Source organism: Pelobates fuscus, chromosome 8 (assembly GCF_036172605.1).
Source record: "Pelobates fuscus isolate aPelFus1 chromosome 8, aPelFus1.pri, whole genome shotgun sequence".
Classification (NCBI taxonomy): Eukaryota; Metazoa; Chordata; class Amphibia; order Anura; family Pelobatidae; genus Pelobates; species Pelobates fuscus.
Window position 1 is genome coordinate 29,332,514 of NC_086324.1, and position 24,275 is coordinate 29,356,788.

At 36.0% G+C, this 24,275-nt stretch overlaps 1 protein-coding gene across 1 annotated transcript in view; it reads left to right on the forward strand.

Annotated features, from left to right (window-relative positions):
• The window catches only part of KCNJ3 (potassium inwardly rectifying channel subfamily J member 3), a 191,998-nt gene that overhangs the window by 166,291 nt on the left and 1,432 nt on the right, over nt 1-24,275 (forward strand). Inside the window, exon 3 of the mRNA XM_063429530.1 lies at nt 23,702-24,275. This exon is cut by the window's right edge and continues 1,432 nt beyond it. Within this exon, the coding sequence (XP_063285600.1) occupies nt 23,702-24,275 (574 nt within the window). The remainder of the gene's footprint in view (nt 1-23,701) is intronic.

Here is a 24,275-nt window from a genome sequence, read left to right on the forward strand (position 1 = left end):
TCTCAGCCGGCTTCTCTTTTAAATCTTCGGAAATCTTCTATCTTCGCGCCAAAAACGCCGTCGCGCATGCGCACAACGACACGGAGTTCCGTTCAGCTACGGGTACCCTCGAGGACCAGTAGCTTTCGGGAAGTCATCGATGCGCATGCGTGGCAGATCTTGATCGCACAAAACTTTATTGGCACTGAGTATTCGGACACAATGTAACATAGCTGAAGTTACAAGTGATCCTAAACTCATCACATGTGTGCCTAATTTGCAACATTATAGGGAACCTAGAGATTACCACAAATTTGACAAATAAAATAGATTTAGCAAATAAAGTGGGAGACTAATATCTTAGTCATTAACTACAAAGACTATTTGGATGTTGGGTGTATATTGCATTTGCAGTAATCTTTACAGCCTAGATGAAATGGTATACATAAATCAATCTAACAAATTGTGAGATGCAATAAGTAAGATAAAACAATTTTGATTCCGTTAACCCCTTAGTGGTTACACAAACATAATATGGACCAAAGATAAATGTACTTATAAGAGAGGTTATTTCTCGTAGTGTGAATTAATGAAACACTAATCTTAATAACGTCATTTACATAACGAATACATATAACAAATGCATAAGTAGAAAATTAAAAATAAAAATAAACAACAGTGTATGAAAAAATATATATGAAAGAAATTAAAATGTGATTAAATAAAATAAAGTAAAAATAAAAAATAAAAATAAATAGAAATAGAAGTAAAAATAAATATAAATATAAATATAAAAATAAAAATAAAAATAAAAATAATAAAAATAAAAATAAAAATAAAAATAAATATAAAATTAAATGTAAAAAAATGTAAACGATCATATTGTTAGTACGGTGTATCACATAAAAGCCAGAATATCTAGGTCTGTGTTCAGACCCAGGGGGGTAGAAGACTTCATTTTATAGATCCACTCTGTTTCTTTTCTGGCCAAAGTTTTAGTAGTATCTCCGCCTCTCCAATGTGGAACGACTAGGTCAATACCTATACAGATAAAATTATTCAAAGAAAAAACAGAACAAACATTACAATGTCGGGGTACACTGTGTTTTTCGCTTCTTTTCTTTATACCATTTACGTGCTCTAAGAGTCTCTCATGCAATTTGCGGATAGTTCGACCTATATATTGCATTCCGCATACACATTCTAGTAAATAAACAACGTTCTTGCTACTGCAAGTTATAAAATGTTTTATTGCAAAGTTTTCACCTGTAACTGTACTTTTGAAATTTAATGTTGTTCTTTTTTGGAATTTGCAGGTACTGCAATTTCCACACCTATGAAAACCAATAGGTCTCTTACTTAAAAAAGTCTCCTTTTTATTCTCCAACTTAATTTTCGGCAACAGGCTAGGGGCTAGAATAGTTTTTAAACTATCAGTCTTTTTATATACAATCTTTGGCTTTTTTGGTAATGTTTTATGAAGGTACATATCCTGTAATAGAATCGGCCAATGTTTTTTGAGAATTTTATCAATTTTATTTGCTTTATTGTTATACTTGGTAATGAATGCCATATCAAAGACATTTCTCTCTTCTTGGGTACTAGTTTTTAATTTTACTTTTAGGATCTCATCTCTTTTTTTGGAATTCACTTCCTCTTGACTTTTTTCAAGTAGTCTTTTAGGATAATTTCTATCCAAAAATCTTTTATTTAAGACTAGAACTTGATTGTCAAAATCCTGCTGATTAGTACAATTTTTAAATAGTCTAGTTTGTTGACTCTTAGGGATGTTACGTAGCCATGTTGGGTTATGGCAACTAGAAAATTCAATCAGACTATTGCAGTCTGTAGGTTTGTTGTTTATTTTTATTTTTAATTTTCTACTTATGCATTTGTTATATGTATTCGTTATGTAAATGACGTTATTAAGATTAGTGTTTCATTAATTCACACTACGAGAAATAACCTCTCTTATAAGTACATTTATCTTTGGTCCATATTATGTTTGTGTAACCACTAAGGGGTTAACGGAATCAAAATTGTTTTATCTTACTTATTGCATCTCACAATTTGTTAGATTGATTTATGTATACCATTTCATCTAGGCTGTAAAGATTACTGCAAATGCAATATACACCCAACATCCAAATAGTCTTTGTAGTTAATGACTAAGATATTAGTCTCCCACTTTATTTGCTAAATCTATTTTATTTGTCAAATTTGTGGTAATCTCTAGGTTCCCTATAATGTTGCAAATTAGGCACACATGTGATGAGTTTAGGATCACTTGTAACTTCAGCTATGTTACATTGTGTCCGAATACTCAGTGCCAATAAAGTTTTGTGCGATCAAGATCTGCCACGCATGCGCATCGATGACTTCCCGAAAGCTACTGGTCCTCGAGGGTACCCGTAGCTGAACGGAACTCCGTGTCGTTGTGCGCATGCGCGACGGCGTTTTTGGCGCGAAGATAGAAGATTTCCGAAGATTTAAAAGAGAAGCCGGCTGAGAAGTAGCAGCATCCACAGCTCCTGAGGAAGTCCCGAAAGGCGCGGGACGAAACGCGTTGAGCCTGTTTTTCGTTTTTACTGCAGTCCAGAGACCGCCCACTTCACCATCACGATTACACTAATAAGCAGCAAGTATATTCAGCCCATAGAGTCGCGACCTAGGGCTTTTTGGTAACATCTTTATACTTGTGAGCTAGTGGTTGGTGATTGGGGCTTTTAATATTGGTCTTGTAATTGTACTGTTTTACAATCATGAATTTTATATGAATTGTTATTAATAAATTTGTAATTTTTTTACACTATATTCTTTTTGTCCCAGTGATTAGCGCCCTCAATAGGGGAGACTGATACTCTCCCCTCCTCTATTTCCTAGTTTTTGTTTATAGGCTTTTTGGGGTGTGCCTATTATGAGTGGCAGCTTTTCTACTGTTGGATTTATCTGTAGAGCCTAGAGTCTGGATCTCCCTCTCATTTTTGTATTTGTATATGCAAACACTCCTTAGATCCAGATCTAGGTCTATCTCTTCATATATTAAGAATTGTCATATTCTCGTTACGTTCTATAGTTTTTCTAATTCATATATACTTTTTCTCTCTTTGCAATTAGAGCCAAAACCTGGATTTGGGCGTATTAATATATATCCTTTTGCTGTTCCATTAATTTTGTATATATATACTATTCCAAACCATGGCCTATTGCAGATTGATGACCACCTCTATGCGAGAAGCCAGAAACAAAAAAGCTGATAACATCTTTTTTGGAAAAAATGTGAATTCACAGTTTAACAGTACCTTCCTTTTTAATAAACTGGAAAAACTAGCCGAGAAGGAAGTTAAAAAGTGGTGGGAGGTTAAGTATTTCCAACAATATCTGAAGATAGGTATCATTCCCAGGGGATTGAGAATAAATAAATCCCCTGCATATGGACATGAAGACAAAAGATTCATGGCTAGGTGGAATGAAATCTTAGAAAAATGTTCTTTCCAGCTAATTGAGCTACTCATAGAACATCAATCAAAAGCTCTAGCTGAGACTGAAAAGGAAATATGTACGTTAGAGGCTGATATCAATAAAGAAATCAGCGAGGAATCAGTGAGAGAGTATAATTTACAATTAAAAGCAAAGATAGAGAAATTGGAAGAATCGATCATTATTAGGAAAGACAATAAGTTAAAACGAGATAAAGAGGACTTCGAAAAGGGAGCCCATTTGGATGAAAATAAGAATCGCTTTTTTTCACATTTTCAATCCAAAAGGTTTCAATCAAATAGACCTAATGATCGTAGTCTTGATAGACGACCCCAATATAATAATTATACCAACAACCAAAGAAAACAAACTCAAAACTATAAAGAAAAGAATTTTAGAGAACAGAATATTCATAAACCTGATGACTCTTACACTACTACTTGGAGGAAAGTAGAACATGGTAAAGATAGATCTGTAAATAATAAAGTTTTTTTAGGGAAAAGAACTATACAAAAAAGTCCAACAAAATTAAGCCAGGCGAGACAACCCCCCAAATATCCAGATCCATGGGTCCGCAAAAACAGATTTGCACCCCTAGAGACACCAACCCCGATAAAAAGAAGGCGACTAATGGAACAAAGAACAGAAATAGGGGAACGAGAGGAGGGCGAAACACTGTGCTAACAAAAGAAGTTCCGAATGAAAGAGAAGTAGGAATATTTAATCTCTCAAAACATAAGCTAACAAAGGAAGAAACCAGGTTATTAGGAAAAGGCCTAAAATTTGCCCCCCAAAAAAACCCCAACCATTTTGAATTATTTATGGATATTCAGAGATTCTTTAGAAAACTGACAGTTAAACGTTTTTTTCAAAAGAAAGGGGAGGACAATACAAGGCCCAATCCTATTAGAACCAATTTGGAAAATGCTACTCTAGAGAATGTGGAGAGTGAACCTGTAATAATGAATTCCAATCTGAAAACAAAATCAAAGTTTTTTCCAAATTGGGACAAAGGGGACTATATTCCAGTTTTTTGTAGTATGGTGTTAAATGATTTTGAAAAACTCAAAAATAAAAAAGGTAAAGAAAATTTATCCCCAAATGAGAAAAAAGCAATAAAAAACCTAAAGGAGAAATTAGATATTGTCATCAAACAAGCCGATAAGGGCGGGGGGATTGTAATTATGGACAGAGAGAAATATTTAAAAGAATCGAACAAAATTTTGAGCGATATAAATACTTATAAAATTTTAAAGGAAAACCCGAGCAATATATTTAAATCAGAGTTATATGCTATATTATCCAAGGCATTAGAACATAAAGTAATTACAAAAATAGAGTTTGAATATCTTTACATCGAGTTTCCAAAATTGGCAATTTTTTATCAATTGCCTAAGATCCACAAATCCCTAGAAGATCCCCCTGGAAGGCCTATCATCAGCGGTATAGACTCCCTCACAAGCAACATCTCTGAATATGTAGACATTTATCTACAAAAATATGTAACTATGGCAGCCTCCTATGTAAAAGATTCAACCCAAATGATTAGAGAACTAGAAGGAATGGAATGGAAAGAGGACTATCTATGGGTGACTATAGACGTCACCTCATTGTATACGGTTATCGACCACACCAAAGGTATAGCTGCTGTAAAAGAGGTGTTAGATAGTGATGACAAAATGTCGGAAAAACAAAGTGATTTTATTTTACAATGTATTAATTTTATTCTGTACAAGAACTCCTTTTGGTTTGAGGGGACACATTATTTACAGGTCTGTGGTACTGCCATGGGCACCAGGTTTGCCCCAAGCTACGCGAACATCTTCGTAGCAAACTGGGAAGAACGATGCATTTGGAACAACAACCCTTTTGGGGCAAACCTGGTGCTCTGGAGAAGGTACATAGACGATGTTTTTATTATTTGGAAGGGCGATATCAGTACGTTTCACAATTTTATGTTTTATGTTAATGCAAACGACTATGGGCTAAATTTTACCCAAGAAATGGGAGAGAAACAGATCAATTTTTTGGATCTAACCTTCTTTATAGAGAAGAATAAAATTTGCAGTAAGACCTATTTCAAACCTACAGACTGCAATAGTCTGATTGAATTTTCTAGTTGCCATAACCCAACATGGCTACGTAACATCCCTAAGAGTCAACAAACTAGACTATTTAAAAATTGTACTAATCAGCAGGATTTTGACAATCAAGTTCTAGTCTTAAATAAAAGATTTTTGGATAGAAATTATCCTAAAAGACTACTTGAAAAAAGTCAAGAGGAAGTGAATTCCAAAAAAAGAGATGAGATCCTAAAAGTAAAATTAAAAACTAGTACCCAAGAAGAGAGAAATGTCTTTGATATGGCATTCATTACCAAGTATAACAATAAAGCAAATAAAATTGATAAAATTCTCAAAAAACATTGGCCGATTCTATTACAGGATATGTACCTTCATAAAACATTACCAAAAAAGCCAAAGATTGTATATAAAAAGACTGATAGTTTAAAAACTATTCTAGCCCCTAGCCTGTTGCCGAAAATTAAGTTGGAGAATAAAAAGGAGACTTTTTTAAGTAAGAGACCTATTGGTTTTCATAGGTGTGGAAATTGCAGTACCTGCAAATTCCAAAAAAGAACAACATTAAATTTCAAAAGTACAGTTACAGGTGAAAACTTTGCAATAAAACATTTTATAACTTGCAGTAGCAAGAACGTTGTTTATTTACTAGAATGTGTATGCGGAATGCAATATATAGGTCGAACTATCCGCAAATTGCATGAGAGACTCTTAGAGCACGTAAATGGTATAAAGAAAAGAAGCGAAAAACACAGTGTACCCCGACATTGTAATGTTTGTTCTGTTTTTTCTTTGAATAATTTTATCTGTATAGGTATTGACCTAGTCGTTCCACATTGGAGAGGCGGAGATACTACTAAAACTTTGGCCAGAAAAGAAACAGAGTGGATCTATAAAATGAAGTCTTCTACCCCCCTGGGTCTGAACACAGACCTAGATATTCTGGCTTTTATGTGATACACCGTACTAACAATATGATCGTTTACATTTTTTTACATTTAATTTTATATTTATTTTTATTTTTATTTTTATTATTTTTATTTTTATTTTTATTTTTATTTTTATATTTATATTTATATTTATTTTTACTTCTATTTCTATTTATTTTTATTTTTTATTTTTACTTTATTTTATTTAATCACATTTTAATTTCTTTCATATATATTTTTTCATACACTGTTGTTTATTTTTATTTTTAATTTTCTACTTATGCATTTGTTATATGTATTCGTTATGTAAATGACGTTATTAAGATTAGTGTTTCATTAATTCACACTACGAGAAATAACCTCTCTTATAAGTACATTTATCTTTGGTCCATATTATGTTTGTGTAACCACTAAGGGGTTAACGGAATCAAAATTGTTTTATCTTACTTATTGCATCTCACAATTTGTTAGATTGATTTATGTATACCATTTCATCTAGGCTGTAAAGATTACTGCAAATGCAATATACACCCAACATCCAAATAGTCTTTGTAGTTAATGACTAAGATATTAGTCTCCCACTTTATTTGCTAAATCTATTTTATTTGTCAAATTTGTGGTAATCTCTAGGTTCCCTATAATGTTGCAAATTAGGCACACATGTGATGAGTTTAGGATCACTTGTAACTTCAGCTATGTTACATTGTGTCCGAATACTCAGTGCCAATAAAGTTTTGTGCGATCAAGATCTGCCACGCATGCGCATCGATGACTTCCCGAAAGCTACTGGTCCTCGAGGGTACCCGTAGCTGAACGGAACTCCGTGTCGTTGTGCGCATGCGCGACGGCGTTTTTGGCGCGAAGATAGAAGATTTCCGAAGATTTAAAAGAGAAGCCGGCTGAGAAGTAGCAGCATCCACAGCTCCTGAGGAAGTCCCGAAAGGCGCGGGACGAAACGCGTTGAGCCTGTTTTTCGTTTTTACTGCAGTCCAGAGACCGCCCACTTCACCATCACGATTACACTAATAAGCAGCAAGTATATTCAGCCCATAGAGTCGCGACCTAGGGCTTTTTGGTAACATCTTTATACTTGTGAGCTAGTGGTTGGTGATTGGGGGTTTTAATATTGGTCTTGTAATTGTACTGTTTTACAATCATGAATTTTATATGAATTGTTATTAATAAATTTGTAATTTTTTTACACTATATTCTTTTTGTCCCAGTGATTAGCGCCCTCAATAGGGGAGACTGATACTCTCCCCTCCTCTATTCCCTGCTTTCTTCCAGAGACTTGGAATCCTTCTGCCTCTCTATCATTGCCAGCATTAAGTTTTTAAGCAATTTTAGCTAGAGTAGCTCTTCTGTTGGTCGGATCAGATGGACTAGCCTTTGCTCCCCATGTGCATCAGTGAGCCTTGGGCCCCCATGACCCTGACACCAGTTCACAAGTCGTTCTTCCTTGACCACTTTGGGTAGGTACTAATCACTGCATACCAGGAACACCCCTCGAGACTTGCCTTTTGAAGAGGCTCTGATCCAGTCATGTAGCCAGTGGCGTACACACAACCCATGGGGCCCCGGTGCGAAAACTGATCTGTGGGCCCCCCCCCCCGCGCGCGGGCTGGGGCCGCAACACATGGCGGGCGGGCACCTGGTCGCAGGGCTGCGACCCGTGCGACCGCGGTATGTACGCCAGTGCATGCATAAACACATACACTTAAAGGACCACTACAGACACCCAGATCAAATCAGCTCAATGAAGTGGTCTGGTTGCCAGGTCTCTCTAGTTTTAACCCTGCAGCTGAAAACATAGCAGTTTCAGAGAAACTGCTATGTTTCACTGAGGGTTAATCCATCTCTAGTGGCTGTCTCATTGACAGCCGCTAGAGGATTTTCTGCGATTCTCACTGTGAAAATCACAGTGAGAAGACGCTGAACGTCCATAGGAAAGCATTGAGTAATGCTTTCCTATATGGGCGGTTTGAATGCGCGCGTGGCTCTTGCCACGCATGTGCATTCGGAGCTGAGAGGCGGATCGGGACGGAGAGATCCCCAGCGCCAAGGGAGCCCGGCGCTGGAGAAAGGTAAGTGCTTTAGACACACACACACACACTCTCATGAACAGACGCACACATTTACTGACAGACACACACTCAGTGACAGACGCACACAAACATACTCAGTAACAGACACACACACTAACACTAACACACTCTAAAACAAACACACTCACTAACACAATCACTCACACTAACACACTCACTCCACTCACTAACACACACTCACTAACACACACTCACTAACACACACTCACTAACACACACTCACTCACTAACACACACACAAAACTAACACTAACACACACTAACACTAACACACTCACTAACACACTCACTAACACACTCACTCACACTAACACACTCACTAACACACTCACTAACACAATCACTCACACTAACACACTCACACTAACACACTCTCTCACTAACACACTCTCTCACTAACACACTCTCTCACTAACACAATCTCACTAACACACTCACTAACACACACACTCACTCACTCACTAACACTCACACACTCACTAACACACTCACATTAACACACTCACTAACACTAACACACTCACTCACACTCTCACTAACACACTCACTAACACTAACACACTCACTAACACTAACACACTCACATTAACACACTCACTAACACTCTCACTAACACTCTCACTAACACACTCACTCACTACCACTCTCACTAACACACTCACTAACACACACACACTCACTAACACTAACACACTCACTAACACTAACACACTCACTAACACACACTCACTAACACACTCACTAACACACTCACTAAACAAACACACACGTTTTTTCTGGTTTTTTTTTAAATTTAATCCCCCCAGCCTCCTTACCTGTGTGAGAGCTGGGGGGATTCCCTGGGGTCCAGTGGTGTTGCTGGCCCTGCTGTCACCCGGCTGGCGGGCGCGCGAGGGAGCACTGTCCCCTGAGTGCTCCCTCTTCAGCTCCCTCGCGCGCCGCGTACTGATACCGGAGCCGGAAGATGACGTCATATTCCGGCTCCGGTTTCAGTGCGGTGCGCGAGGGAGCTGAAGAGGGAGCACTCAGGGGACAGTGCTCCCTCGCGCGCGCGCCAGCCGGGTGACAGCAGGGCCAGCCTCGGGGGGCCCGGAGGTGGCCGGCTCCTGGGCCCCCCAGCAGAAGAGGCTGGCCCTGTGGGTACATACCGGGTCGCAGGGGCGGCCGGGCCCCCTGGTGGGCCGGGCCCGGTCGCAGCCGCGACCCCTGCGACCCTGGTATGTACGCCACTGCATGTAGCCATCACTCTTTGGCCCTAGTCAAAGTCACTTAGATCACTTGCTGCCTCATATATCCCACCCCTAGACAGTTGCCATTGTAACAATATAATCAATGTTATTCACTTCACCTGTCAGTGGTTTTAATGTTGTGGCTGATCAGTGTATATAAATTTATATACTGTACATACTCGAGTATAAGACGAGTTTTTCAGCACATTTTTTGTGCTGAAAACCCCCACTCGTCTTATACTCGAGTGAGTGTCTGTATTATGGCAACTTACATTGCAAGCCCGGCGGTCCTGTTGGGGGCGGGCAGAGAGCTCTTACTTACCTTTCCTGCAGCTCCTGTCAGCTCCCTTCTCTCACCTCCGGTCCGGTCAGCTCCCCTGTCAGCTCCACTGTAAGTCTTGTGAGAGCCGCGAGAGACTGCGAGACTTACAGTGGGAGCTGACAGGGGAGCTGACCGGACCGGATGTGGGAGAAGGGAGCTGACAGGAGCTGCAGGAAAGATAAGTAAGAGCTATCTGCCGCCACCTCCTGCACAGCCCATCCACTTGACCACCAGGGAATGAAAGCCCCCCTCCCTGGCCAGCTAACAAGCAGGCAGGGGGGGGGGACGAAAAATAAAAAATTAAATAATAATAAAATAAAAAATAAATATTAATAATATAAATAAATCGAAAATAATATTTAAATAATAATAATGATATAAAAAAATAATAATAAAAATGCCCACCCCCCACCAAGGCTCTGCATCACACACACAAACACACTCTGCATCACACACACAGACTGCACTCATACACAAACACACTGCATTCATACACACACACACTGCATTCATACACACACACTGCATTCATACACACACACACACCGCATTCATACAAACACACTGCATTCATACAAACACACTGCATTATATACACACACACACACACTGCATTCATTATATACACACACTGGGGATATAATTTTATTTAGAAATTTACTGTAGCTGCTGCATTTCCCACCCTAGTCTTATACTCGAGTCAATACGTTTTCCCAGTTTTTGGGGGGTAAATTTAGGGGTCTCGACTTATATTCGGGTCGACTTATACTCGAGTATATATGGTATATATATATATGAAAACAACAATCTGTCAGGGTATATTGTGAGTAGGATTTAGAATTTAGAACACTCGCATTCTAAATGCTACTCACAATATACCCTGACAGATTACACTATGTTTTGTTTTATTTCTGTTTTTTATATAGGATTAATATATATAACTCTCAGTTAAGAAGAGACTATATGGGAGGTAATTAATCCTTTTTAAGTGTGGGCGCTTATCACCTTGTTTTGGTTTTATACTGTTTTGCACTTTTAAGTATATTTAGTGACAAATATACTTGGGTGAATCAGCTGCACCATGTTTTCTATTCTTGCGTGCCACCTATATTTCTGTTTGTAAATAAAAGAAAACAAGATTTGTTCTACTTACACTGATCCTCGCGATTACTATAAAATACAGTGATCAGGCAGTTAAGCACATCTTATTTGAAAATAGAGTATCATTGGGGACACAAAGATTGATAATGTTTCATGGCGTGTCAGTACACACTGCTTCCAGCCCCAAGAAAATCCTTGAGCTTAATGAATAAATTGTTCTTTTATTATTTTCATTGTGATGCAGTTTAATGGAATGTTTCTAACGGAGAGGTAGATGGTATGGTAGAGAGAGATGCTTTTATTAAAGGGAAGTTCCCTGTGATCTGAAAAATGATATACTTTCTTCCATGTGTCCATTTCTCTTCGGCATGCATCAAAGTCTAGTTGACTAGCAGCAAAACGGCTGTAGTAGCATTCATGTGAAGCATCTTCAACTGTTGATATGAATTTCAGCAGGAGTGAATTGAGAATAATATTTTCTTTATCTCACTTAGCAGACATGTCTAAAAAGCCCAAACATTTTATCGTTTTTGTAGTGGGACTTTTGTGGCATATATTGCTGGTTATCATCCATTTGTTATTTCAGTGTCAACAGAACACTAGAAATGATAATTGAATTATTTAATGTACATTATAGGAGTTTATATCGGAATAAAAAATATGGTATTTCGTTTCAAATAATCTAAGCTTGAATCATAATTGATAGTTAATAAAAATGTGACTTTGGAGCCACAGTGAATGGTTCTGATTTAGATTACTTACTACAAGTGGAAGCTTTGCACATTGGGGTACATGCGGCTGCTCCCCACCAGTTTTTATGTGGGGAACATTTTTTTTGCAATAGTTTAGAAACACTAAGATTCTTTTCTGGAGGAGAGAATGATACACCAAAAAATAGTGTCTCTTTAATTCTGTAATAGGTTTCCGTTTTGCAGGGCCCCTGCCCTCTCATTGGTAGCTGTATGGAAAACCTTATTTGTGAGCATCTAGATATTTCGTAAAAATCGTTCTTGTTTGAAATTTGCCCCTTTTCAGCAGATTTTGCACATGCCTAGTGTCCTTTAAGAAGGTATTTAAGTATTTAAGTAATTTCCATTGAGTTGCAATTCTGACAGCAGAGCCAGCTGACCATGAGTGGAGCCATGCATTTGGCCTCCCTATTCAATGGTCATCTTTGGCAGGTAGCATCAGGTGGTGGGGTTATAGTGTCCACAGAAGAGAGAAGCAAGAAGCTATCCTGGAAGTGACACATAGAGAACATAGCAGCAGCAACTCCTGGCCTCTACTATATGTAAGTGTATAATATTATCATTTCCATCCCCCAAGAGCCCAGTGACTGCTTGAGGGCTGATTAAGCAAAGGTATTTACTCAAATATATAATTATTATATATAAATCCAGGGGTGACAGAGAGGAGATGGGCATTTCTGACACCGAGCACTGTGCTGCCTGTCACTAATAGTTTTAAAAGTTCCTACTGTTCATACCCACAATCTTCTTTAAAGTGCTCAGGCACTCTACGGCTGAGACCTGAGACACTCATGTTGTGGCTAGTTGAAAGGTTATGATGCTTCAAATGGCAGAACTGGGGCTGTGACTCTGAGGACTATGATCTGATTCTGATTTCAATCTGTTTTAACCTGTAATGATTGTTGACGCTGTTAACCACGTCAGCTACTTCTTGGCTCTATATTATCACTGCATCTGAAAAGGTAATAAAGGGTCTATCCTGCTGCTTTAACTCTGTGTACACTGTGCACTCAGTGAATCTTTAGTAGCTGACATGGTTGAAGTCTATAAGCATCTTGATGCTTTAACCCTGTGTACACTGTGTGCTAAGAGTTAGTTTTCAGTCAGGAGTACCTAAAATGTTTGGAGTCTATCAGTATCTTGATTCTTCAACCAGTGCACACTGTATGCTGAGAGCTAATGAAGTAACTGCCATGTATCATAACAACAGCAACATTTACTATAAAGCTAAGATTATCATAACAGGAGCACTACTGAAGATGGGATCATGTAAGGGAGAGCTAAGATAAGGCTAGGAAGATAGACATAGAGATATAGCTGGATCATTATACAGAGACGTTCTGAGTGGGTATCTCTGTATAGCAGCTCTGTGTAATCCATTGCAGTGATTCTGGTTTTGTGGGATAGTTCTCCTTATTTTGCCCAGCTCTGTGTGCTATTTCTCAGTATTTGACTCAGCTCTACCATGCTCATCTCCTTGTATTGCATGAATAACTTTGTACTGTATAGGGAGGAGTAAAATTCTGGGGTAGGAGTCTGGCTCGCCACCATATTAAAACTTCACCAACAACCATTGCTTACTAATAACAATTTATGCAAATGAAATGCAATTTAAAACAAGAAAAATGATCTCGTTGACACAGACTGATTTCTAAACACAGTTGTAGTAGTTCCACTGCATACACTACGAGAAGTATTACTGTGGAGCTCTAGTAAAAATTTAGACAAACCAAGACTAATGAGCACCTGTAAAAAGAGCACATTCGGATAAGCAAGAGGGACAGAGAGACTTGGAACAGTTCCACTTAAATAGGGCAGTTGGGAGGTATGCTGTAAAAAATAATTACTGCATTTATATATAATTACCAAATATAGTAAATACAGTTAAATTATATATTTCTAAAATAATGTGCTATACCATCCTTGGGGACCCAGCTCTAAAAGCCAGTGGGCGGCATAGCATGTTCACGCCATCCAGGGGATTTAACTGCTCTCCGGCGATCCCGCATTGGGGATTACGATGGGGGGACTTACCTGGCATCCCAGGGAGTCCCCCTGCTGCCGATGCTTGTGAGGACCTCACGATCACATGGACGGAATAGCTGTCCATAGCAGTGCCAGCAGGGGGAGTGCCTGGAATGACAGGTAATCCCTCTGCTGCCTGTAATAAATTAAAATAAAGTTTTAAAACCGTGTAAAATAAAATAATATATACTTAGATCATATATATAATATATATATATTATATATATGATCTAAGTATATATATATATATATACACTTATACATACACATACACTGTCTAAGTGTATTTTAATATATATATATATATATATATAATTATATATATATATAGCAAAAAACTAAAAATTGGCGTTCAAATTAGTTTTTTACATTTTTCACACAAAAACAATTATTAACGCTAACTTTGGCCAGTGTTTGTGACTAAGTAGCTACTAAAAAAGACTAGACATACCCTATTTGCAATACCTTGGGTTGTCTACTTTTGCAAATGGTATGCCATCATGGGGGTAATTCTCATTCCTGGGCTACCATACGGTCTCAAAGGAAACGTAACCAATCTGGCGAATTTCAATGTGAAAAAACTGAAAAATGTAACCTGCTACATTTGACACTGTAACTTCCCAAAACACAATAAAACCTGTACATAGGGGGTACTGTTTTACACGTGAGACATCGCTGAATACAATTATGTTTATTTTAGCAGTAAAGGACAACAGTATTATGACATTCACTGTTAAAATGTCATGCAGAACTAAAAAAATAACATTTCTTAATTTCTCACATTATTTAATATTTTGTTTATATTAAATTATGTTTAATAGCTAAATATTTGATGTTAAATGAAAGCCCTATTTCTCCTCAATAAAATGATATGTAATAAGTGTGGGTGCACTTAATATGAAAGAGATGAGTTACGGTTGAACAGACATATAGTCAAATTCCAAGTTTTGTTTACGTTTTATTTCGATCAAAACGTGTACATTTGGCTCACTCCTTAAGGGGATAAACTACTGTAATGATTACTATCAATCTCTGGAATGCTAATGTGATGATAACTGTGAAATGGTGGAGTCCATTCATGCCTCTTCCCTTCCTGGCTGCAGGAATGATATGACCCATTGAAATTTATTTTACTGTTAGAAAACAAAGGATATGTTTATATGTTGTCTTGTTATATACTGAGAAGCTCAGTATGCAGTAAAAAGGCAATGCTTGTTCAAACCAAACAAGGTACCAAAAAGGGCAAGAGGTGGTCAGAATAGCAGAATGTTAGTCCAGGCAGCACAGGTTCATATATGGGTAAAAAGGCGGAAAGGCCGGGCAGCAAAGGTAATAGCAATAATGCTGGTGTAGCACTGAGAAGAGCACTCTACAACTGAGCAAGAAGGACTTGGCGATTAGGTCATATATTAGGGAGAAAGAGAGGCAACCCTCCCCATGTCACGACACCCCTTGTATGGCACACCTGCTCTACCTTTAGGTAGACCAATATTCCATGGGGTTGGACTGCAAGGAGGATGAGCCATGCAATCACTCCTAATGTTTGGAAGATTGGTATACAGGGAGCCATACAAGAAACTCCACCAAGCTGACCTCCGTCCAGGGCTCAGGTGTGCACAGGCATGGCTCCTCATGAAGTAGAGGGAGAGACACAGCGAGGGAGTGCTTGGTAAGCAACAGGAGGCTTATGTATTTTCAGCAAGTTTGACAGCATCATGTCAGTGACTACTGGCTTCTGGCAGAGAAATGTGTTCCTCTACAGGCTGATAATCACTCCTAGATTATAAATGAGGACGAGTGAACCTTTATGGACTAAATTTAAGGATATGTAATTTTGCAAGCTGTGAGAAAAAACATTTGTGAAATATATACATAGTATCGTTAACTATCAATAAATATATTAAGATGTGGAATTATATGATAATTCATAGGGATGTTTATTTATTGTTTTTTATTTCTCAAAAGACTAGTAAAATGAATGTTAACATGAAAAATCCAACAAACATTTCGGTTTATAATGCCCCCACTGGTGGGAGGAGGGTAATATACGCAATAGAAAATGTACAAAAAATATTCTGTTAATGTATGCTTAAGGCAACATTAAAAAACAACCTTTGGTTTTTCTCAAATTGAATTTGTGTTTTTTTTACATTGCTATAATTGAGCAAACTGTATATTTTTTTCGTTCTAATTTTCTTTCTGTGGTATCCTTACTTAAATCCCCAAGTGTCTAGCTCATTTCTCAACAAACAAGTTGTTTAGATGTAAATTCTAATAGTTACACATATTTTTTTGGCAGGCACTGCCAGGGAAAAGCACAGGCAAACTTCCAAAGGAGATACATTGCAACAATGGCAATGATACAATGCTTTTTGCCTTCACTTAGTGTGTTTTTATTCTGCATTCAAAGGAATAGCATTTCCAATAAAGTCTAAATGAGCTTAACTGTGAGATATTGTGAAGAATAATTTTCTACAGAGAATTTTTAGCCTTTTAAGTAAAAAAAAAAAATGGGATCTCCTTTGTTTGAGGTTACTATGAGATCGAGGTTGCTCAGATAATTTGACCCTTTATTCTGCTCTAGAAATTATTTAAAGTGGCAATTCTTTGCTTTTTAGCCAATCAGTGGATTGCATAGAAAGAACACAAGATAGCATGTTCATGTGGTTTTGTTTTGATCAGTTGAATCCGTTTGCAATTTCACTTGCCAGTTAGAATGATTGAAATTAAAATGTGTCATTTAAAGGGTCGAAAACAAGTGTGTTGATGCTTCTGTTTGGTGATGTAGACTTACCCTTTCCAAGCAAGCCAATGTTTCCATTAAATGACGGTTTGTCTATTGTATCGATCTGTCAAAAAACAAGATCTCCAGGCACTCAAGGTGTTAAGGCCGCAGGCAGTTTCAATAGAACAGGAAACAGCAGCAACGTTTCGACCTGCTAAGAAGTCTTTGTCAAGCTATTGCATTGCTCTATCACAAAATAAGTCATGCCAATATTAGCACTGTTTTTACTGGGAGCATAATAAGGAAACATTAAACGTTTTAAGAAATTAAAATAGTCAGACATCTCAAGGCCTATTTAATAAATAAAGAATTGAGACAAATTAATTAGGGAATAAAATGTTTAGGCTAAAATATAATATAATTATATGATATATATAATAGCTTGATAATTTTGACCTACAATTTTCAATTTACTTTTATCATTTGTAAAATGAACTTTGTTTTAAAAGTATAACATTTCATTTCTAAAAAATTATATATTCTAAAAAATAGTTTTTTTTATAAAAAATTATACTTTTACCTAATTTATCTTTTTCAGTTCTACTCAATTCAATTTCAAGTGCAGCACACATGTAATTGTAGTGTTAGAAACATACCCCTGTGACAAACTAAGCCACAGGCAGATATAGATGCCAGAAGGGACACAATTATGGAATGTTGAAGGCACAGAGATATTTTTAAACAGATAATGGAATGTGTGCTCCAGTATGTTCCAATGTACTCTCTTTCTGTTATAGAAAACCATATGTGCTGGGGAAAGATTCTAAGCATCTAATTAAAGCCTAAGGAATAATGATTTTGAAGACCTGAAAATCAATTAACTTTGGTATAAAAATTGGACAGAGGTTTTAAATCTATATCCCAAATAGATATTTTTTTTTACAAAAGTTGTCTACATGTCACTACAGCCAGTTAACTAATAACAAAAATATAAATGTATTTATAACAATCAGATTTGGAAAATTGTATGTTTTTTCATGCGTCGATATCTTGATAGGCATGAAGCCATCGGTGTACAAACCAAAGAAATTCTAGGTTGGACAGCTCAGAGTAATCCCATCCCCATTTAGAGAACACAAGGAGTTGCTTGAGATCAGTAGAAGCAACACTCTTAAGTGCAAGGTGGCACTTGAAATAACTGCTGCTGCGGGCTTAAACTCTCTCTAATCTCCCCTGAGCCCCTACCAAAGATTAGACTACACTAAACTCACACTAACCATTAAGCCTACACTTAATTTCAATAACAATAACCATTAACTTCTGTACTACCCTAACACTTGCTCTACCATAAACACTACCCCATACACTATCCTAACGCTAACATAAATCCTAGCACTTACCCTAACACTAACCTAACATCATCAACTATCCCTCACCCTTATGTAGATCCCTCGCCCTATGTTTCTATGAAAACTGAAGTTTTTGTTTTTTTGCGGCCCACATAAACGTAAACCTTGTTTATTTGGCCCGTGTTAGCCTTTGAGTTTGACATGCTTGATATAGATAATCATGAACAACAGGCCAGAATTAGTTTTTGGACTGATTATTCTCCATCACACATTTGTCTTCCCCCTCTATACTCACTATCTATTCTCACTATCTCCACATGATTCATTTAAACTAGTTACCAACTTACACACGAGAATAAGAACAAAATCAGCTTCCTAAACATTCAAGAGTCTTTCTCAAACTCTGATCTACTGAATCCATAAAGCTCAACCAATCCAACCTCCCCAGTCCGTTTATCTTCCACAGTATAGAAAATGAGATCACAACATAGAAATTAGAGGAATTGTGTGATGTTTGTTTTTGGATATATCTGCATATTTGCTTATGTTACTTCAGGGATATAGAAACTAATAATCAAAATATAGCAGGTATTAGACCATTGCTGTGTGTAATCATTATGCAAACACAAATGTTTGGGTATCCACCAAACACAACATGCTAAGCTGCTTTTGATGAGTCTTATATTTGCAATTAAATAGTTTCAAAACATCTTGATAGCAATAAAAGATAATTATGTTCCCAGATTGCTGCAAATTGAAGTCTTGCACCAAATCGCCATGGGATCAATTACAATGACTGAAGTCTTTTAAAACACTAGCTAGGGAATTATATACTGTACTAGTATATCCTGCCTCTAAAAATAGGCAGTCATTCATGTGAAAGTAGACAAAATTATTGCGAAAAACGAAAGGAAAAAGTAAGTATGCCATTTGGGATGGTTTAGAAATCCACCAAGCAATAGATCAAAGGGTCTATTACCTAAAGTCTGAGGTTCCAAGTACTTTTTGAAGAAACATTATTTGAACAATTATTTTAAAAAGTCTGCTCCTATATTCATGTCCTTTAGAAATAGATTTTCCATTTTCCAATGTTCTCAGCAGGCTTTTTCATTGTATGTTTATTCAAAACATGATCTCAAGCACGTCCAACCCTTAAAATCAAATACTTCATTGATGAATCTAGATTGGTTAGGCTTGTCAGCTTTTAAACTATCTTGAAGATGATAGACAGTTAATTGTTAACTTGTGATAGTATAATTATTTATGGTTGTCAAGCACAAACAGAGCTGAGCTAAGAAAGTCTCTGAGTTGAGTTGATTATAATAGTAGACTTCAGTGTAAGATCGATATTTGTATTTCAGGAATACAACTTGACCTGTGGGTGGCTAGACTACAAAGTCGTGTCCAATAACCATTCTGCAGGAAAGTTGCTTTACTGAAATAGTTACAGAAACTGATTGTTTTAAACTAAGAACGAGATGATGAATGAAAGTGTTATATTTAGTATTTTATACCATCTGAGGTTTTATATGTTATATAGCTTGTCATTGTTGGTATAGAAATGAGTAAAGTACACAACTAAATCCTTGCTAGCTATTGTACCTTATCTACGATTGTTCAAGTCTCTGTTCTGTTCTTCCACAGTTTAAGAGTCGATGGGTTCCCTGTTCTTTTTGTATCAATTTGTGTCTATCATCTCTCCGTATTCCGTGCAATAACCAATGTTCTAGTTTCATAAATTGAAAGAACTGCTAAATGTTTTCTTTTTTCAATTTTTGTAAATAAGATGTGCAAAAATAAATACCGTAAACAACCTAAATATTTCATTCAAATAAAAAATGAATGAACACTGCAATCTCAAATGAATGAAAACTGAAGATGACTTGATATTTAGGGAAATACACACATAAACATCATATGACCACCAAAATGAACTTATAGTTAGATGATTAAACAGTTGATTGCACACAGAGGAGATAGGTTATATTGGTATCTAACATCACCTCTATCCTTCCAATCAGCACAATAGGTTATTTTATTTAAAGACAAATAAATGGTATTACAGGAATAATCATTATACTGACTTCTACACATATATTCTAAGGTCATAGATATTGTTACACTATATCTACTGCGCCAGTTGTATAAACACGCAAAACATATTATCTTATTATGATATGTTATTACAGCAAAAATAAATGTGCATTCAAAAATAAGATTTATTTCTGGTATTTCATTATATCTACTATGCCAGTTACATAAACATGTGCAACCATATTACCTTATTATAATAGCATATTACAGCAAATCCAATGTGCATAGAAAAACAAGATCCATTTTTGGATCTAACCATGTGTAACTTCATATGAGGCTATTGATATGTCACTACTGCAAAATTGTAATCCATATTCAACTACATACTGTGAATTATATTTAACTACCACGCATTGCCATTAGCTAAAATTGGAGTGCACAACAGGAGAAAAATGTAAAGGTCTTTCTGACGTGACCTTTTTTCTGGAAAAAGGTAATTTCAAGTATAAACTCTTTGACACACATTAAGGCCATGCATATGAAAGGACATGGGTGTGAGCAGATGGACATGAATATAACATGGCATGAATTTAACATGTTGTATGTTTTATTGCTGAATACATACCAGGTTAGCAATTGTATTATATAGAGACCCATAAATATATTCTTATAACATTTAGTAATGGTAATGCAACTGTATTATTGGAGATAAATAGATAGATAGATAGATAGATAGATTAAACATAATTAAAATTATTATATACAAAAAATTGGTTTAATGACTCTAAAATGCTCAGTCATTTGAATTAAGAATATAAAACATTATTAAATAGAAGTATATATTTATTAATATTGTTGTATCTGTTAAGATTATGTGTGCCATTTACTTGTTATCATACATTCCCATTCTAGTTTTGTAAAGTTTTGCGGAGTACATTGCGCTATATAAATAACAATAATAATAATATTAATAATAATAAATTATTATATTTAATTTAAAAGAAAAACTGTTATTTTCTGTTGCATAGTTGCCATTCTGTTTGATCAAGATTTTCACATATTTCCTTTTACTTGGTATAATGTTGATATCAAAATATGTCTTCATAATCTGATTGGCTGTTAGCATCACACGGTTTTAAAATTATGTATCAATGTCCACTGTGAGAATATTTTCACGATTTATTATGGCTAAACGTACTATGGGTTGATTAGATAAAAATAATTTTAACCCCTTCAGGACCGGCCTGTTTTTGCGATGTTTGTACGTTAAGGACCAGAGCAGTTTTAACACTTTTGTGGTGTTTGTGTTTAGCTGAAATTTTCCGCTCTCTCATTTACGGTTCCCATACAAGTTATATATTGTTTTTTTCAGGACAAAAGGGGCTTTCTTTACATACCATTATTTCTATTATGTCATATATTATATTTAAAAAAAATAATAAAATATGGTGAAAAATTAAAAAAAAAAAACATGTTTTTGGACTTTTACTTGAAAAATCTTTTACTTATCTACAAAAGCTAATGAAAAAAACTGCTAAATAGATTCAAAATTTTGTCCCGAGTTTAAAAACACCCAGTGTTTACATGCTTTATTGCTTTTTTTTGCAAGTTATAGGCCTATAAATACAAGTAGGAAATTGCTGTTTCAATATATGTATATTTTAAATGTATCAATAGTGACCTTGTAACACCGTTATCTGTCATAAATCCCCGAAACACACCTAACATGTACATATTTTTTTAAAGTAGACAACCCAGGGTATTCAAAATTGGGTATGTCCAGTTTTTTTTAGTAGCCACTTAGTCACAAACACTGGCCAAAGTTAGCATTTATATTTGTTTGTGTGTTAAAAATGCAAGAAACGCTAACTTTGGCCGGTGTTTGTGACTAAGTGGCTACTAAAAGAGGCTGAACATACCCCATTTGCAATACCTTGGGTTGTCTTCTTTTGCAAATGGTATGCCATCATGGGGCTAATTCTCATTCCTTGGCTACCATACGCTCTCAAAGGCAACCTAACCAATCCGACAAATTTCAATAAAAATAAAGTAAAATCAAGCCTTATATTTGACCCTGTAACTTTCACAAACACTATAAAACCTCTACATGTGGGGTACTGTTATACTCAGGAGACTTCGCTGAACACAAATATTAGTGTATCAGAACAGTAAAATGTATCACAGCAATAATATCCTCAGTGAAAGTGCTGTTTGTGTGTGAAAAATGCAAAAAACTTCAGTTTCACTGACAATATCATCGCTGTGATATGTTTTACTGTTTTGAAACACTAATATTTGTGTTCAGCGAAGTCTCCCGAGTAAAACAGTACCCCCATGTACAGGTTTTAGGGTGTCATAGAAAGTTACAGGGTTAAACACAGTGCTAGCAAATTAAATTATCTGGACTTTCGGCCTGGGTTGGCAGGCAGGTCTCTCAAATTGCAATCATTAAAATTACTTAATTAGGTAAAAATATTACATAAATACACATGTAGAATTTTAATATATATACATATTTATATATTTGACGTCTACGTGTATATTTATGAAATTATTTATGTAATTATATATATGGACATATGTATATTTCGTATTGTTTTTATTTATTTATACATAGATATATATATCATTACATTCTAAGTATATTTTGATATAAATATATATATATATATATATATATATCAAAATACTGTTAGAATAAAATTGCATATATAAATATTTTTTTTATAATTATTAAAAATTATTTTTATTTTTTGTTATTTATTTTTATTAACATATTATTTGTATTTTATAATAATATATATATACCATATATATAGCAATTATATATATTGTATATATTCAAGTGTAATTTAAATATAAGTGTATTTTTATATTAATATACGTATATATAAATATAAAAATACACGTAATATGACATTATATATATGATACATATACATATATTATAAATAGATATAATACATGTATATATATCATATATATATATATATATACACATATTATTTTATTTTTTTACACTGATTTTACACTGTTTTTTTTTACTTTATTTTTTTGATTTTTCACTTGCAGGGAGACTGCCTGTCAGCACAGACAGTCCCCCTGCAGGCAGATACACAGACACCTATTGCGGTCATGTGATCGAGTGATCACATGGCCGTGGGGTCCTGATCTGCCGAGGGGGGACTGCCCGGGCAGACAGGCAACCCCCCTGGACCGGGTGGAGCACTGATCGCCGCCGTGGGACCGACGGCGATCAGGTAAGTAGCCCCAGACCGTTATGACGGTTCAGGACCGTCAGCGGTCCAAACGCACGTTTTACCGCTGACGGTCCTGAACCGTCAGCGGTCCTGAAAGGGTTAATATGTTAAGAGTAATAATAAGTATGCATTCAGTACAAGTCAATCCGCAAGTACCAGTAAATATTTGATGTCAAATCAAAGAATAAAATCATAACTATATATGTAAAACAAAACTTTGAATCACAGTACATTAATATTATATTTTAAAAGAACATCGTCATTCATTAAATTGACTATGATTTTATGAAGTACTTATATATTATATTTTATATATATTTTCTCTAACTTTAGGAATGACTTGCCAAGCAAGGACATCGTACACAGAAGATGAAGTTTTATGGGGTCATCGTTTTTTTCCTGTGATATCCCTGGAAGAAGGATTCTTCAAAGTAGACTATTCACAGTTTCATGCAACATTTGAAGTTCCAACTGCACCTTATAGTGTTAAAGAGCAAGAAGAGATGCTTCTTATGTCTTCTCCTTTAATAGCACCAGCAGTAAGTAACAGCAAAGAGAAAACTCATTCAGTAGACTGTCTGGACAGTCTCGATGACATTAGTACAAAAATCCCTTCAAAACTGCAGAAAATGACTGGTCGAGAGGACCTGCCCAAAAAACTTCTCAGGATGAGTTCTACGACATCTGAGAAAGCATATAGCATGGGAGATTTGCCAATGAAACTTCAAAGAATTAGTTCAGTACCTGGCAATTCAGAAGAGAAACTGGGGCTTAAAACCACAAAGATGATGTGCGATCCAATGAGTCAATCAGTAGCAGATTTGCCACCAAAGCTTCAAAGATTGTCTGGTGGTCGGATGGATGGAAACTTACCACCCAAATTACGGAAAATGAATTCTGATCGATT